Source organism: Triplophysa rosa, linkage group LG9, assembly GCF_024868665.1.
Source record: "Triplophysa rosa linkage group LG9, Trosa_1v2, whole genome shotgun sequence".
NCBI lineage: Eukaryota > Metazoa > Chordata > Actinopteri > Cypriniformes > Nemacheilidae > Triplophysa > Triplophysa rosa.
The window spans coordinates 1404324-1421986 of record NC_079898.1 but is presented as its reverse complement, the minus strand read 5'-3'; the positions used below and the strand labels follow the sequence as shown (position 1 = coordinate 1421986).

Here is a 17663-nt window from a genome sequence, read left to right as displayed (position 1 = left end):
CGGCTCCTTGCGAGAACCTTGCGAGATGGGTGCGTCAAGAAAGCGGACCTTCTCAGCGTTACTCATCTGTGCAAGGTTCGGCCAGAGGTGTCTCTCATCGACCACAAGTGTGGAAATCGCCCGACCCAGGGCCCGCGCGGTCAACTTGGTTGCCCATAGAGCGAGGTCCACAGGAGGAGGCGTCGGGCGAGTCGTGTTAGCTCCCGTGAGCGAATGCCACCTGCATAAGCGAGTTCCTGCATAAGCACTAGGTCGGTCTTACCCTCGTGGAGCTCTCTCAACACCTTGGCCTGGCAGGAGCCATAGCGTGGAGAGAGGAGGCAGCTTGGCCCGCAGCAATGTAAGCTCTCCTCACCGGAGATGCCGAGACCCTCCATGCTTTGGACGGGAGTCTAGGTCGAGCCCCCCAGGTTGCTGCCGCCTGCGGGCACGAGTGCATCGCGGCGGCACACTCCACCTGGGGGACATCAACGTGTCCTCTAGCTGCCTCACCCTCGAGGGAAGAGAGGGTGACAGAACTTGTTTGACGTGAACGTACCGGAAAGGGGGCGTTCCAGGTCTTACTAAGTTCCTCATGCACTTCCGGTAAAAACGGCACTTGGGGTGTGCGCGGCTTGGAGCCGCGCTCAAACCCGAGGCACCATGTAACCAGCCGCAAGTGCTGGGAGAGGCAGTACAGGCACTGCAACTCAACGCTCACGATGGCCCGGGAAAGCATGGCTGACATTTAGACGTCTGCTTCTTCCTGGGCTCCTTTCGAGGGGATGGCAGTACGTCACCCCCTGATGCTGCAAGGGACATCTCATCATCACGCATCGTGTCCGAATACGTGATTGAGGAATAAGACGGTGGACCGTCTCCTGGGGAATGGTCAGACGAGCGAGACGAGGTGCGAACGGTCCATGAGCCAGTGGCTGGCGGATTATCGCTCACAGTAATCCTCATATCACCCTCGCTGCTTGCCGTAGCGGACGGCAGGGTTCGTAGTCCTGCCGCCACGGAACGGGGAGCAAACGAGGTGGTGGCTGAGTCCCGTGGGAACACAGCCACCCGTGACGCAGCGTCTGAATCATCACCAGCGTAATGGAAGCAGGCATCGTGTACGTCCCCCTCCTCGATGAGTGTGTTGCACCTATGAGAACAGCGGGACATGCCACGCTGGAGAAATTTGCTCTTTTAGAAAGGAAATTTGCTCGAACTCCTCCGGAACTGCCGAGACGCCCAGGGGAGAGCAGGAAGGGACTGTCCGCGTCGTAGATTCCAGCAGAAAAATTATCACCAAAGATCATAGAGAAGCTCATCAGATGCGTAGGCTCTGAAGAACAAAAGGTGAATGAATGAGCACGCCGGCTTCCCTCTTATACCCGGACATCCGGGGAGGAGTCCGGCATGCAAATTTAATTCGCCAATTTTCATTGGCCTTTTCTAAATACTCAGAAGATGATAGGTTCTCAAGACAAACCGCATTCTGTCTGTTCGACACAACGTCGAGAGACCGACAGACAGGGAACTACTTTGGCAGTTGATCTGTAGTTCCCAGCATGCTTTGTATCTGACTACATTTGGAGATTAATTTTCAAGATTAATTGTCATTTTAAGTGTTTTTTAGTAAAAGGAAAGACTTGTTCATGTTTTTTGTTGATTTATCTTTGAGATTTAGGAGAACTTTGGCATTTTTTTTAAGTTTGGGTTTTTTAAGTTGTTACTGTTGTTCAGAAGAGTGGTGCTTGTGTATTTGTCCAAAAAGAAGCTTCTGACTATTTAAATGATATTTGTAATGTAAGTATGATTGTAATATCTGTAAAAGTAGATCCGCCTACTTTTCATCACTAATAGAAGAAAACCAGCACAAACCTAGGTTTTTATTTAACACGGTGGCTAAATTAACAAAAAATAAATCGTCAGTGACTTCTGATCCTGTATATCAGCATAGCAGTGATGAATTTATGAACTACTTCACATATAAAATCCAAGATATTAGAGAAAAAATTATAACAATGCAATCAGAAGTGAAACCCGCTGAACAAACTAACTACAGCGCCCTTAAGGAGAAAATGCAATTATTTTATACCGTAGATCAAGATGAGCTGTCTAAAATTATTAGATCATCTAAATCAACAACATGCATACTAGACCCTATACCTACAAATCTACTGAAAGAGATGCTCCCAGAAATTATAGATCCTCTTCTTGGTATTATTAACTCATCTCTGACATTAGGACATGTGCCTAAAGCATATAAGGTGGCTGTTATAAGGCCCCTTGTCAAAAAACCCCAACTCGACCCTAGAGAACTAAGGAACTACAGGCCTATATCGAATCTACCTTTCATATCTAAAGTTCTGGAAAAAGTAGTTTCAACTCAATTATGCTCCTTCCTCCAAAGGAATGACATCAATGAAGAATTCCAGTCTGGATTTAGAGCATGTCACAGTACAGAGACTGCTTTGATCAGAGTTACAAATGATCTGCTATTGGCGTCTGACCGAGGTTGTATCTCGTTATTGGTGCTGCTAGACCTTAGTGCTGCATTCGATACCATTGACCACAGCACACTCCTACATAGACTCGAAAATTATGTCGGCATTAAGGGAATAGCTTTGAAATGGTTTAAATCTTATTTATCCGACCGTTTTCAATTTGTAGCAATAAACAATGAGGTGTCACGCAAATCGCAAGTCCAGTACGGTGTACCACAGGGCTCAGTCTTAGGGCCTCTGCTCTTCGCATTATACATGCTACCTCTAGGAGATATAATAAAGCGACACGGAGTTAGCTTTCACTGTTATGCTGATGATACTCAACTTTATATTTCCTCGAAGCCTCATGAAACACAGCAGTTCCATCGAATAATGGAATGCATAGTCGATATAAAAAACTGGATGAGTAACAACTTTTTATTACTGAACTCGGACAAAACGGAAGTGTTACTTATTGGACCGAAAACTGCTATAAGTAACAACCAAGAATACTGTTTAACTATTGACGGATGTTCCATAAAACCCTCGTCGTCAGCAAAGAATCTTGGCGTTCTATTCGATAGTAATCTGTCATTTGAGAGCCACGTCGCCAACACCTGTAAAATTGCGTTTTTCCATTTTAAGAATATATCTAAACTACGTCATATGCTGTCAATCTCAGATGCAGAGAAGTTAATTCATGCATTCATGACATCAAGACTAGATTACTGTAATGCACTGTTAGGTGGTTGCCCTGCAGGCTTATTACAAAAACTCCAATTGGTCCAAAACGCGGCAGCTCGAGTTCTTACACGTACAAAAAAGTATGAACATATTAGCCCGGTTCTGTCAACCTTGCACTGGTTACCTATAAAGCATCGCGTTAACTTTAAAATCTTGCTTATTACCTATAAAGCCTTACATGGTTTAGCTCCTCAGTACTTGAATGAACTCCTTTTGTATTACAGTCCTTCACGTGCATTACGCTCTCAGGCGTCCTGTCAGTTGGTAATACCTAGAATTTCAAAATCAAGTGCAGGTGGTAGATCCTTTTCCTATCTAGCGCCTAAACTTTGGAATAGTCTTCCCTGCACTGTCCGGGAGGCAGACACACTCTGTCAGTTTAAATCTAGACTAAAGACGCATCTTTTTAATCTTGCATACACTACTCTTCCATAATATAAATCTTCAGAGGGTTTAGGCTGCATTAGTTAGATCAACCGGAACCAAAAACACAACTGATGTACTTGTTGCATCAAAGAGTACAGAACAGTACTCTACTCTCAGCCAGTCTTGTCTCATTGTTCCAAGGTTACCACAGCGAGCAGGATGCAGTTCATGGCCTGACCTGATGGTAGAGCGGAGAATGGGAAGTGGGGACCTGACAAGAGCTGAGATGATAGAGCTGGATAAAGAAGGACGCGGTCTCTTGACATGTCTTCACCACAAAATTTCAAATGCTATTAGATTATTAATGATAATCTTAAACTATAATTTATTTTATTATTAAGTTTATTTATTTTATTTAGCCTTGTTGTGCAAGTTCTCTGGAGCTTGTGCAGAGGCAGCAGCTTTTGCCAGAGGGGAACTGGAATCCCCTGGTTGGGCCTGGGTTCTCCTGAGGTTTTTTTTCTCGATTAGAGTTTTGGGTTCCTCGCCACCGTTTGCATACTGTTTTTGCACTATCTGCCTGACCGGGGGGGCTGCTTTAGAATCTTAAAGTTTTACTTAATTAATATTGCATATAGGAATTTATTATCTGTTATATTTGACCTGTGCTTCTCTCTCCTTTATCCTAAATGTGTGCTCTCACTGAGCGTGTGTGTGTGTGCGTACTTGTCTGTGTACGTACGTGTGTGTGTGTGTGTGTGTGTGTGTGTGTGCGTGTTGTGTGTGTGGAGTGTTTTGTGTGTGGGTGTGTCTGTCTTCTGTGTTTTCAACCTTTTCTTGTTTTTGCAGGTACAACTTTGATTGTTTTGCTTGTAGTCAATGTGTCTCATGTACAGCTGCTTTGTAACAATGAAAATTGTAAAAGCGCTATATAAATAAAGTTGAGAGTAATATTTTGTTCTTTCTTACACTGTGATTGTGACAAATCCAATCACCTATCAGAGAGAGACAGTCAAGTTTCTCAACACGAACTGCATTTGGACTGCATTTCCAAAAGTGATTTTTTCCGAAGACAATTAATGGATGACCTTGAAAACCTTCCACATATATGTTATACACTGTGTTATATGTTAAAAATATATGTGACTGTAACAAATATTTTGAACAGTTATTACATGGGACCACAAATGAATGTTTTGACTCTCTTTTTGGTATTTTAGTATTCACCTAATAGAAAAGTTTCCTACTTATTATGTCTATTGCATAATTTCCTGTTTTATACTTCTGTCACTACTTATTATATTAATATGTATTTGTAAAGCAGTGAAAGATTTAAATCGTGCTATAGAAATTAAATTTTAAGAGTATTAAATTTACTTATTGTGTTGGTTTAGCTTACTTCAAAATCTGACATGTGTTTCCTAATATTTTCCTAGTGAGGTGAACACTAATATGTTAATGTAATTAATGATTTTGAGTCACCTGCACATGTACAGTTAGAGGTATATTACAAGTATTACAAGTATTTCAAGTGCAAAAATAATATCTAATTCGTATGTTCATAAAAATACAAGCGTACTTCAACTAGTAGTTTACAAAGGCTGCGTCTAAATACCCCCACTTGCGGTCTTGACCACTTGAGAGCGCGTGCACACGACAGGAAGTAAGAGCGCAAGTCTGTCCAATGTCTTAAATACGCCAAAGTGCAGTGCCCAAAGCACACTAAACCCACACTATCTTGAATACAACTTCCGGGCGGACCAGAGATCTTCCGCTTCCGAGCAGTATTCAGGGTTAAGTGTATCCCATCATGCTTCACGTTCTGGATATATCATGAGACTTTTTGCTTGGGTCTCGCGAGATGTTACAGAAAGCATTCTGGTGTAAGTTATACAACTACATTTTAAAGTTATATCTATTTATTCTATGTTTGGCTAACATGTGTTTTTCTTTTGTATTTTCTTTTTTTTGGGTACAGCTGCTTTGATACAATACAAATAAAGCACTACAAAAATGAATCTGACTCGACTGACTGATATCATAATATAATTTCGTAGTAAAACTGCTTATAATCACATAATTAGAAACACCACATTAATTAATGTTACACATTTGCACTTGCTAAGTGTGTCCCAACGGGTTAGAAATACTACATGCTCACTTGGGATCTTCAGGCCCACATCATGGAAGTGGTCAAGTGGAAAGACCGCAAGTGGGGGTATTTGGACACAGCCTAAGAATACACCTTGAAGTGTACTTATAAATGTACAAGTATTGAGCTAGTTAACTATCAGTATATCTGCAAGTTCACTTAAAGAAAGCTTACAAGCATACTTAAAATAAATTAGTAGTTCACTGAGAGTAAATGTTAAGGTGCACTTTTATAAATTACAACTAGTTCATTACTTGAACTAATAAACTACCAGTACACCCAAAGAAAACCTATAAGCATACTTACAGTATAAAAACTACTTGACTAATGGTTTACTAGGAGTAAATATCAAAGTGTATTTTCATAGACTAAACATGTGCTTAAAGTTTTGAACTAGTAAACTATCAGTATACCAACAAGTTTACTTGGGGTATAGTTGTAGTACAAATGAAAACTTCATTGTAAATTAGTTTTGTAGTCAAAAGTTTACTACTGTTACACTTAAAGGTAAACTTTTATAAACTAAAAAGTGGGCCAATATAATCCCAAGGGGTATTCAAATAGTACACTCTCAAGTATACTACTAGTCCATTGATATTAGTATACTTACTACATAAAGTTTACTTCAAAAATGAACTTCAAGTATACTTGTTTTTAAGAAGGGTGGTCTTTGTGTCTGTAAACGAGTATTTTTAATGTGAGTATTTTCCCTAATGAAACACAAGTGATGTTAGAAATTTGTTATTTAACAATCTCTAACCAAGTGTAAAGCAGATTGCTTGCAGCTTTGCAGGATTGTTCAGAACATTAGTGATGTGAGTAAAGTTTCAGTGGGCCTCAAATATGACTTTTAGTGCATAAGCAATTAAAAAACCTTTACTGCCAGCTTTCAAGCTTTGAGAAATGATTTGCAAATGTAGTCAAACAAAAGAAAATTATCTTTACAACCATTCACATTTTACAATAATATTTCAATAGCTGATATTGACATAAGTATTAAAATGTGGTGATTTTGCACTAGTTATGTTTATTTTCAGTGTGGTTATATCAGTAAGTCATGTGCTCTTTTGATTATGAATAGTCAGCGTGTTTGTGTGTATAAAAGGGTTTAAAAAGACACAGTTGTGTGCAATGCCCTTTTGTAAATAAAAAATGAAAAATGTTTTCTGTGGCAGTTAGGTTCAGGGTTAGGGAAAATAATATACAGCGCACACTATGAAAATCATTACTGTACATCTATGGACTATCCTTGTATCATTTCAGAAGTGTGTGCGTGTGTGTGCAGTAGAAAATTGTGTGTGTGTTTGTAGCTGATGTGATCTTTGCATCTCTGTGGGTCTGATCTCAAATTCTTGTCATGGATGAGGGCTTGAAGGATGGCTCAAGGTCCAGCATGTTTCTGATTGGTTGGATTGGGTCAAGAGGCTGTATCCTGGAAGGGATGGAGTAATGGGGTGGAGTGAACGATCAGTGAGCGAAGCAGCTCTTTATTCCAACATAACTGCAGACACACTGCTGTGGAGAATATTCACAACCCATCATGAAGGTGAGTATTTACAGTACATTACTCAACCAACAAATAGACACCAGGAGATAAAGTGTGCGCTGCTGAAAAGCTCATTTGAAATGCTTTGATATTTTGGCTGTGCTACTTAATGTTCTAAATGAAGGGAGAAACGTTCAGGTGTGGTGTTCAGTTTCAGTCTCTTGCTGTAATATGGATCTGATGAAATGATGGAGTACGTTGCTTCTTTGTGATTGTGTACTGCTGCTGTGTGTTTAACAGATGTTTCTTCACCGCGTAGACAACACAATAAACCTAAACAGTCTCTTTAATCGGTGTGTGAAAATGTCTTCTTGCAGTCAAGTATGTGATGCTGTAAGATTACAGAATCCTTCCTGTGGATGCAATACACAACACTGTCAGTCACGTTGAGATGTTTCGTCTCATCTGAAATCTTTCCACTTCACTCAATCGGGGACTGAATATTTGCAGGTGTATTTAACCGATTAACAACGACAAGTTACTGGAGGTTTGGCTGCTTAAAGGTTCTTGTATTTATTCCTTTTTACATTGGAACGGATGTGTGATTGTGTTTATGATTGTTTCAGTCACACATTTAGAGCTTGAACTTTTTCGCCAGAAACACTCTCAGAGCTCCTCTGGTGCTGCTGTAGGCAGCCTATTCACCCCGTTTGTTATGTTTGCTTGATCAATCCCTAAATCTTAGTGTGTCTAAATCAAAAGCAAGCAGCCAGTGAGAAACACGTGGAGTGATGGGAACGTCAGCGTCTATCCGCACAGGTTGAAATGAGCCTGCAGTAAGTAAAGGTTGAGTGCCGAGGTTAACCAGCCACAATCAAGTGACCGTCTGTGTACTTTAAGCACTAGACAACACCAATGTCTTTGAATCTGCTTTCTCTGTTAAATGAGGGACATCAGAGAGGTGAAAGCTGACGACACCATCCCAACACTCCATGCAACTCAACAAGCATAAACATAAGTGACCTAAAACCCTGCTAGGGTGGGATATTTCCTGCAGAATCCTTATTGCTATATTGCATTCAGTGGTGTCATTTATAAAACGTTGCATAGATTTCATCCTTAGAGTGTGCGCACGCACAAAAGGAAGTGCGTGCGTTTTTTATCTAAAGCGACTTACATTGCATTATACTATAAATTATACGTGTTTTAAGTATGTGTGTGATTTATGATCTTAAATGTGACAATATAAGCATAGGATGCATGTCACACAAGTTTTTTTACTTGATCAAACTTGTTTAAACTGCCATAAGCGGGTTTCATTCGCGCGCACACAGTTGTTTTAAAACTCATCATTTATTAATTCATGTTACAAATGGTAATGGTAATCCAAACCACTGCAGTTTATCTGTCCTTCCGGTATTCTTCCCACCTCTGCCTCGTATTCGATTTCAGCATGGCAGTGGAGTGAAATCAGTCTATTCCCTTTATAAATCCCTGACAGGGGAAGAGTGTGTGTATGTGTATCTCCACCCCATTTCCTCCCCGATATAACCATATATGGAGCTCACGACGCCTAGTTTAACTATGCATAATGTCATCTGCATATCATTTCCATGTGCATATTTCCATTCACGTGACGCTACAAGACGTGTATGGTACGTAGTGTCCACAATAATATCAAAGTGCGCACCGTTGAACATTGCTCTCGCTAGATATGTTTTAGAACACAAGTTCTGCAATTTAGTTTAAGAGGACCTCACAGTCATTTACATTTAGTCATTTACGCTTTTATCCAAAGCGACTTACAAATAAGGTAAACAATGGGAGCAATTGGAACAACATAAGGACAACTAAAAGCATAAGTGCAATAAAACTGGTCTCATATAGCCTACCACAAGCTAAGTGTTTTTTTTTAAGGATAGAAAGAGTAGAAAAGGGATAGAAGTCAGAGCTGATCAGTCAGGTGTTGACGGAAGAGATGTGTTTTCAGACGGTTCTTAAAGATGGCTACAGAATCTGCTGATCTTGTAGCAGCGGGAAGATCATTCCATAAATGTGGAACCGATCCCGAGAAGGTTCGTGAGAGAGATCTTTTACCTTTTTGGGATGGCACGACAAGACATCGTTCATTTGCAGAGCGCAGGGATCTGGCAGGTACATAAGTCTGCATTAGCGAGTGAAGGTAAGAGGGCGCCGAACTAGTCGTGGTCTTGTAGGCCAGGAGCAGAGTCTTGAATTTGCTGCAAGCCACTATAGGGAGCCAATGTAACTTAATGAAGAGAGGAGTGACGTGTGCTCTCTTCGGTTCATTGAAGACCACTCTTGCCATTGCATTCTGGATCATCTGTAGAGGTTTGGTTTTGCAAGCTGGAAGTCCAGCCAGTAGCGCATTACAATAGTCCAGTCTGGACAGAACAAGAGCCCGGACTAGGACTTGCGTAGCATGCTCGGATAGGAAAGGTCTAATTTTCCTGATATTGTGAATCTGCAGGACCGAGTGGTACTGGCAACATGATCCGTGAAGTCCATTTAAACATTAAAACGCCCAACATGCCAAAGGAAAATGTTTCAAAGCAGCACATGCTCTAGAAAAATATCTATACTTTTTGTTTAACTTTAGACGTCACTTGAGTGCTTAGCTCCATTAATAAGAGTGAAATATTTAATCAAACGTATGTATAAAAGAGAAAACAGAGTTCAAAATTATTCTGCCTGCATTATTAGGTGTCACTCACACTAGTAAAAGAATGCGTATGCATGTTTTTTTCATGGCTTTACTGCAAAGAACATATTTTACTTCAGCATAAACTCTTGTCTGCTTTGCAGCTTTTCTAGCCAAGAACTGTTAGGTCTGTTTAACCCATAGACATAATAAATACCTTGACTGTGCACTGGTTGCTGGATCGTGTCAACGGCGCCACCATATCAGTCATGGCAAAATTCCCATAAACACACACAAGTGAACGCGGAGGGAAGCTTTAAAAAAACACAATAAGGTTTACATTTCTCAACCAATTTCAATAATTTATGATTAACAAGGAGTAATGGAATGTTTTGGCTCCATTTACTGATGGACTGACTTGAAAAATTATTCAATGTCATAAGGAATTGTGAAAACTTACACTTGTCAAGCATTCATTGTGCTTGTTTTTTGTTTAATAATTGTCGAGACATCCCTATTGTGACATAATTTAAGGTAGATCATATGCACATGATCAGAATACAATTAGTTTAATATGAAATACTAAGAAAAACGCTGCGTATTTAAGTCCTATTTTACTATATAATGCTGTTTTGTACTATTTATAATGGATGAGAGTATCATTTATTTAACCATATCATACAGAGGAGGATGGGGGGGAACAATGGCTCGGTGGTTAGTGCTGTTGCCTCACAGCAAGAAGGTCCCTGGTTTGAGCCCCGGCTCTTACTCCAGGTGTTCCGGTTTCCTCCCACAGCCCAAACACATGCAGGTTAGTTTGATTGTCCCCCCGACTTGTGTATGGATCGACTTGTGTATAGTTGATTAGTTCTCGCAATGAATATAGCCTTATATGCTGCAATGGTGTTGGAAAAAAAACATATCACATAAATGTTTTACAGCTGTAAATGTTTTTTTCATCGATAGATTTATTTTATTGTCATAAATAAAAAGAAAATCCAATTCAAATGGGAAAATGCTGCTTGGTTTTATTGATTCAGCAGGTCCATTACCTTAGCTACAATAAGCTGCTAAGACACCTGTATACAGTACAAACATGTTCATGTGCTTCACCGCTTTCAGATAATAAAACTACTATAGGCCTATGTATGTAAAGGAGGGTATTGATGGAACAAAACACTGGAATATATTTGTAGGTTTGAGGTGGATCTGATTTGAAGATGTACATTTGCTGGTCTAAGCAACATCAGCTGCTAGAGAGCAGTGGCGGAGGACAGAAGTGAATATAAATACTGCGATTCTGTGTGATCCCCAGTGAAGAGCACTACCTCTCATGTCTAATGCAGCTTTCATTGATTTATTGATCATAAGGTTCCAGCTTACAATCAATAACCTGCTTCGAGACAGTTGGTCTCCTTCTCCAGTACCAAATTTTTTTTAAGCAAATGGTGTTCTGTTTGTGTGAGGTGGCATGTGAGATTATTATTTACAAAAATCCATATGACAGTATAGATCATTTGTCATTTTCATCAATTATGAAATATAGAAGAGCTTACTAAATTTTCTCCTTCATTGGAAGCAGGAGATGCCACAGATACTTCGGCATTAAAGTGTGTTCTGATGAACACAGAGAAGTATATTTGGAATAATGCTTATAACCGTCTCTGTTATGTATGTTACCGCCATTCCCTGGTGGAGGGAACGAGATGTGTCGAGACAGAATGGGGGTTGAACTTGAGAAACTATCATCTCTGTTTGTACTTTTAAAAGGCCAATGAACGTGGCGAATGGCATGGCATGCCAGTCTCCGCCCCATACATACGGGTATAAAAGGAAGATGGCCTGCCCATTCATTCACCTTTTGGGCTGAGGAACCTGAAAGGCTTTCTCAGTCGCTGCAGCGGATGGCCAAGCATTGTGGCATGAAGGACTGAGACAGAATGGGGTCCTTATATAGCGCTGAGCCGCATCACGACTTCCAGTGGAGCGACACTGACTGGCTTGGGTAAGTCACAAGTGAGCGTTACTGCGAATCATAACCTTCCAGTGGTGTAGTAAGGCATCAGTTTGAGTGAGTCAACGACGAGAGGCTCTTACCAACGGCCGTGCAGGCGGTGGCCTTCCTACTCTAGAAACGAGATAGCCGCCCGGCACCGTAAGGAACACTGGGAAGCACCACCCACTCCCTTGAGGGGGGAACGCTATGGAGACCACACCTGCCGTAGGGAGATAATACGTGGAATACCTACACAGTCTCACCAGTGGGGAGATCTCATGGGAGTTTAAGCGGGGCCCCGACCAGGGGTGCACAGAAGCGGTGGAGTCCACCAAGGGGAGGTCACAGGTTCACCAGCAGGGGAACCAAGACTGAGGAAACGTCACTTTGTGTGGAACACTAGCTCAGGTATAGGGGTTCACCTCATGAGGAAAACTCTACCTGTACTGGGCTTGGAATACGGGCCGCTCTGCCCGGCTTGTAAACTAGAGAGGTGCTTAGTGATGGGTGGGATATTTGTACTTCTCCCAGTGGGGGAAGTAGGGAAGCTGGCAAAGCACACTGACTCACCTGATGAAGGGGAGAAGGCGCTTCGCAGGTGTGCACCCAGTCAGTCGCCGATCTTACTCCAAGACACGGGTAGACACCGGCTCTACACGAAGATTGTAGAAACTCACAAAGGTGTTGGGCATAGCAGATGCTTGTCAGAGAGGCGCCCTGAGCCAGTGCCCATGAGGAGGCTACACCCCGGGTGGAGTGAGAGATCTTGGGATCGGTATGCCAGAGTGATTGCGTCCAAGATCCATTGCGCCAATCTCTGTTTGGAGACAGCTCTCCCCTTCTGCTGTCCTCCAAAACAGACAAAGAGCTTCTCAGAGCTTCTGAAGAGGCGCAAGGCGTGTACTGGACACAACACGACAGGGGTTGGGTCTTTCTCCCTGGCGGGAGCACCTGCCAGTTCACCACCTGGTCCCTGAAGGGAGTGCTGGGAACTTTAGGCACGTAGCCAGGCCAGGGTCTCAGAACCACGTTGGAGTCGCCTGGCCCAAACTCTAGGCACTCGTTGGACACAGAGAGTGAATGCAGATCCCCTACTCTCTTGATGGAGGTGAGCGCCACTAGGAGAGCCGTCTTCATCGTGAGATGAAGTAGAGCGGCTTCCCCTAGGGGCTCAAATGGGGCCCTTCCCATGCCCACGAGAACCACGTTAGGGTCCCAAGAGGGTACGGAGCGCGGACGGGGAGGATTCATCCTCCTCACACCCCTCAGTAATCTAATGACCAGGTCGTGCTGTCCGAGAGACTTAACGGCCACAAGCGTGCTATGTGTGACAATGGCGGTGACATACACCTTGAGCATAGAGGGGGAGAGGTTGCTTCTACCCTTTCCTGGAGGAAGGACAGCATGACACTGATCGCACAAATCTGTGGATCTTCCCCGCTATAAGAACACCAGGACAAGAAGAGGCGCCATTTGTAGGCATACAGTCGCCTAGTGGCTGGAGCTCTGGCCTGAGTGATCAGGCTCACGACTGCGGGAGGCAGGTCACTCAGGATCTCCTCGTCCCGTCCAGGAGCCAGACGTGGAGGTTCCAGAGGTCTGGTCTCGGGTTCCAGACCGCACCCTTCCCCTGAGAAAGAAGGTCCTTCATCAGCGGAATCGGCCAGGGGGGAGTTGTCATCAGAAGCGTCAGCTCTGAGAACCAAGTCTGGTTGGGCCAATAGGGCACAACTGGGGAGAAGGCGTACTTCCGCTTGTCCCACAGCCAGCTTTGCGCTAAGGCGTCCATGCCGAGGGGGGCCTCGATCAGGGAGTACCAAAGCGGGCAATGGGAGGTGTACAGGGAGGCGAACAGGTCCACCTGATGAGCTGGACAAAATGACCAAATGAGCTGGACAGAGCGGTTGGTGGAGTCGCCACTTTCCATGGAGCGTGAGCTGCCGAGAGAGCGCATCGGCTGTCTGGTTGAGGTTGCCCGGGATATGAGTGGCCTGCAGGGATTTCACCACTCCAGAGGAGGAGGCGTCGGGCAAGTTGCGACATCTGCTGTGAGTGAATGCCACCCTGGCAGTTGATGTACGCCACGGCAGCCGTGCTGTCCGAACGGAGCAGCACGTGCTTGCACTGAAACGCAACATCGAGTAAGATCGGCATGACGTAACGTCAAGTTGAGACTGCACTTTGCTGGAATAAACACCCAGGGAGAAAGGATGCTCTTTTCATCTCAACTCAACTTTATTTATATAGCGCTTTTTACAATTTTCATTGTTACAAAGCAGCTGTACATAAGACATATTGACTATAAGCAAAACAATTAAAGTTGTACCTGCAAAAACAAGAAAAATGCTCTTTTGAGAGAATGTGGGCACCAGGCTCTGAAAAGGGCCCTGCAAGAGATGGGACTGGGACCGTCCCGGTACGACTCAACAGCGGAGTTGTGCCTGATGTCCTGGGTCTCCCTGGGCTGTCCCCGTCAGATGCTCCACTCCGCGATGTTCTCCATCCATGGAGGGCACCTGAGGAGGGAGCGCCAGAGCCGTGGCGGAGGGACAGGGCTGCTGAGGAGCAAACACCGTCAGGGACCTCGACGACCTGAAGGCGGCCGAGTCACGGCGAGGCTTAATGGTCTCCATCTGCTTCTTTACCGCCAAGAACTGTTGTGAAAAAATGCTCGACAGTGTCCCCAAACAGCTCAGCCATAGGTGTCTCTCCTGGACCACCAGAGTGGGTATCTTACAACCCGACGCAGTTCCTGCATGACAGCTGGGTCGTGTCTTCCCTCGTCAAACTGCTTCACCGCCTTGGCTTGCAGGATAGCCATGACGTGAAGAGCGGAGGCAGCTTGACCCATTTGGGTTTGGGAAATCTTACAGCAAAGAGCAGACAATGATCATTGCTTAACGGCGCACGAGGGTAAGCTAATGTAGCATTTAACATTGTGTTAAGGGTCTCTATCTCTATTTTACTGTCACAAAGCATATAACAAAATGCCAATATTACGTATTAAAATGCAAATTCGTGTGTTGCAAATCCAATGATGCTGCCCATGTGAGCTGTACCATGCCATTCCATGCAATACTATGCAGTGGAAAAGTGCCATAAAAGACTCAATTCTCTCCAGGTCCGATGGTCTCTTTCAATCACTTTGACTTTGTTCTTTCCTATTGATCAAGATCTAAGAATCAGAAACCTGATGCTCTCCAGACAGTTTGACCCACCCAACTTGATTTCTACAGCTGTGGGGTATATCCTCCCCTCAAAGATTGTAGCTCCTGTGAGAAGGAGAATCGAGACCATGGTAAGAGAGGCACAGTAGAAGGAGGCTGACCATGGAATCTGCAGAATTGATGCTTCAACATGTATTCCGGTACTACAGTATCCCCGAAGACATTGTCTACACTTGGGGACCTCAGTTAATTTCACGGGTATGGCATGCATTTTTTACTCTCCTGGATGTGACTGTTAGTTTGTCCTCAGGATACCACCCGTAGTCGAATGGACAGACCGAAAGATAAATCCAGAAAATAGGGAGGTTCCTTAGGACAGTCTGCCATGACCACCAGGAGTCCTGCAACCAGTTCCTCTGCTGGGCCAAGTACGCCCAATACTCCCTTAGTCAACCAGCCACCGGGTTAACTCCCTTCCAGTGCGTTCTTGGCTACTAGCCACTCCCTCAGGGGAACCCTCTGAAGTATATATATATATATATATGTCACGGATTGCGTGGCTGAAGAACCCAGATGCAGGCAGCGGCAGTGAAGGGGTTAACACGAAAGACTTTATTGACAAAGCAAGAAACAAAAACCCACAATGGGGACAACAAGACTCGATAACTAAAAATAAAAACAGAAACAAAACACTTCCCACGATGGGGCAAAACAAACTAAGCTATATGTGACACAACATCAAAAGAAAAGCAAGGCAGGACAAGGCAAGACAAGACAAGGGTATTCACAAACCAGTAATCCACATGGTAGGGTAGCAGGGCACATGACACGATAACACTACCAACTCAAGTACATACACATGCAATCCACGAGCACAGGACAAAGAAACATGAGGGCATTAAATAGGGAAGACAAACGAAGGATAACGACACAGGGCAGGTGAGGGTAATCAGACACGGCCAGGAAACAATACAGGAAACGAGAGGGGGGCCAATGACGAGACACTGGAGAGAACGCATATTATTGTCAAAAGGACAATAATATGTTTCTCTCCACACATAACCAAAGGCTTTGCCATGACTCTGCCACAGGACCAAGAAAAACATTACTAAGTGAGGCAGACCCATGACATATATACTGTATATATTAGGGCTGGGCAAGTTAACGCGATATTATCGGTTTAACGCATTCATTAATTAATGCAGACAATTATTTTATCGTGCATTAACGCAGGTTTTTAAGCACGCTATTATTTTATTTTGAAAGTCCGTTGCTCACTGGCTCAAACTTACAGACAAACCATGGGTCACAGGAAGGTTGGGATGTTGATCAGTACTGGCAAACAAAACAAAAACACCCACAATGGGGTAAAACACGACTAAAATACAAAACTGAAAAATAAACACTTCCCACGAGGGGGATAAAACAAGGGTAAAAAATAATAAGACTACGATAATATAACAAGGACTAGACTAGATAAACAAATGCGACACAGCGTAGAGTGCATACAAGATAACAAAAACGGACAAGGCTGGGTAATCACACAGTTCAACACGAAGGGTAATCCAAAAGGAAGAGTGCATATAAGGCCACAAATAACTGACACAAGAAGATGGCAAACAAGGCAAGAATATCTAATACTGGGAACAAGGCAGATCCACAGTTAGCAAGACAAACAAGCACAGGACAAGAGACACAAGGGTATAATATAGGGACACTAACAAAGGATAATTAACAAGGGACAGCTGTTGAGGATGAAACACTGATGGAAAGCTAAACGAGGGAACGAGAGGGGCGGGGCCATAGTCAAGACCGGAGAGCACGCATATTATGCAAAGACAACAATAATATGTCTCTCCCCACACAAAACATGAGGCTCTGTCATGATTCTGCCACTAGGTCAAGAAAAGCAAGACAAGGTGGGAAAGAACCATGATAGAAGTCCCCCCTTTAGGATCGGCATCCTGACGCTCCTCAAGGTGACAGACAAGACATGATAGACTGGGACAGTGACAGGAACCAACAAAACATAGTAAATAAAATCAAGAGCAGCCAGGCATACATGACATTGGAATTGGGGTGACATAGCAAAAAAAAAACATGGGAGGGGGGGTGAATGAACACTAGAGATCATGGGAGGCAGTTCAGAGGGTTTAGGACTGGGGAGATCAGTCTTAGTCCTCGGAGGAGGGCGCTCGAGAGCGCGGCGTAGGGGTGGCGACAACACAGGGAATACATGGGGAGTCCAGTGTCCCACTGAGCAGGGGGGAACTGCCGGCCGTAAGACCGGACCGGTCAAGGTCTGTGAGACCGGCTGTAAGGCCGGCGGTACAAGGCTGGGGACCGGCTGAAAGGCCGGCTGAACAAGGATGGGGACCGGCTGAAAGGACGGCTGAACAAGGCTGGGGACCGGCTGAAAGGCCGGCTGAACAAGGCTGGGGACCAGTTGGTACGCTGGCTGGAATGCCGGCTGGATCACCGGCTGGGGTGCCAGCTGGATCATTGGCTGGGTCTCCGACTGACTCACCAGCTGCTGGACAGGACTGGACATCTGCGGCCTGGCAGGACTGGACGTCGGCTGGACTGCCGACTGCGGGACAGGACTGGATGTCTGCGACTGGGCAGGACTGG

At 44.0% G+C, this 17663-nt stretch overlaps 1 protein-coding gene across 1 annotated transcript in view; it reads left to right on the top strand.

Annotated features, from left to right (window-relative positions):
• The first annotated feature begins 7151 nt into the window (after nt 1-7151).
• The window catches only part of LOC130559661 (inactive phospholipase D5), a 133888-nt gene continuing 123376 nt past the window's right edge, over nt 7152-17663 (top strand). The window contains 1 exon segment of the mRNA XM_057342870.1: nt 7152-7267. Coding sequence (XP_057198853.1) covers nt 7262-7267 — 6 coding nt within the window. The 5' untranslated portion in view covers nt 7152-7261.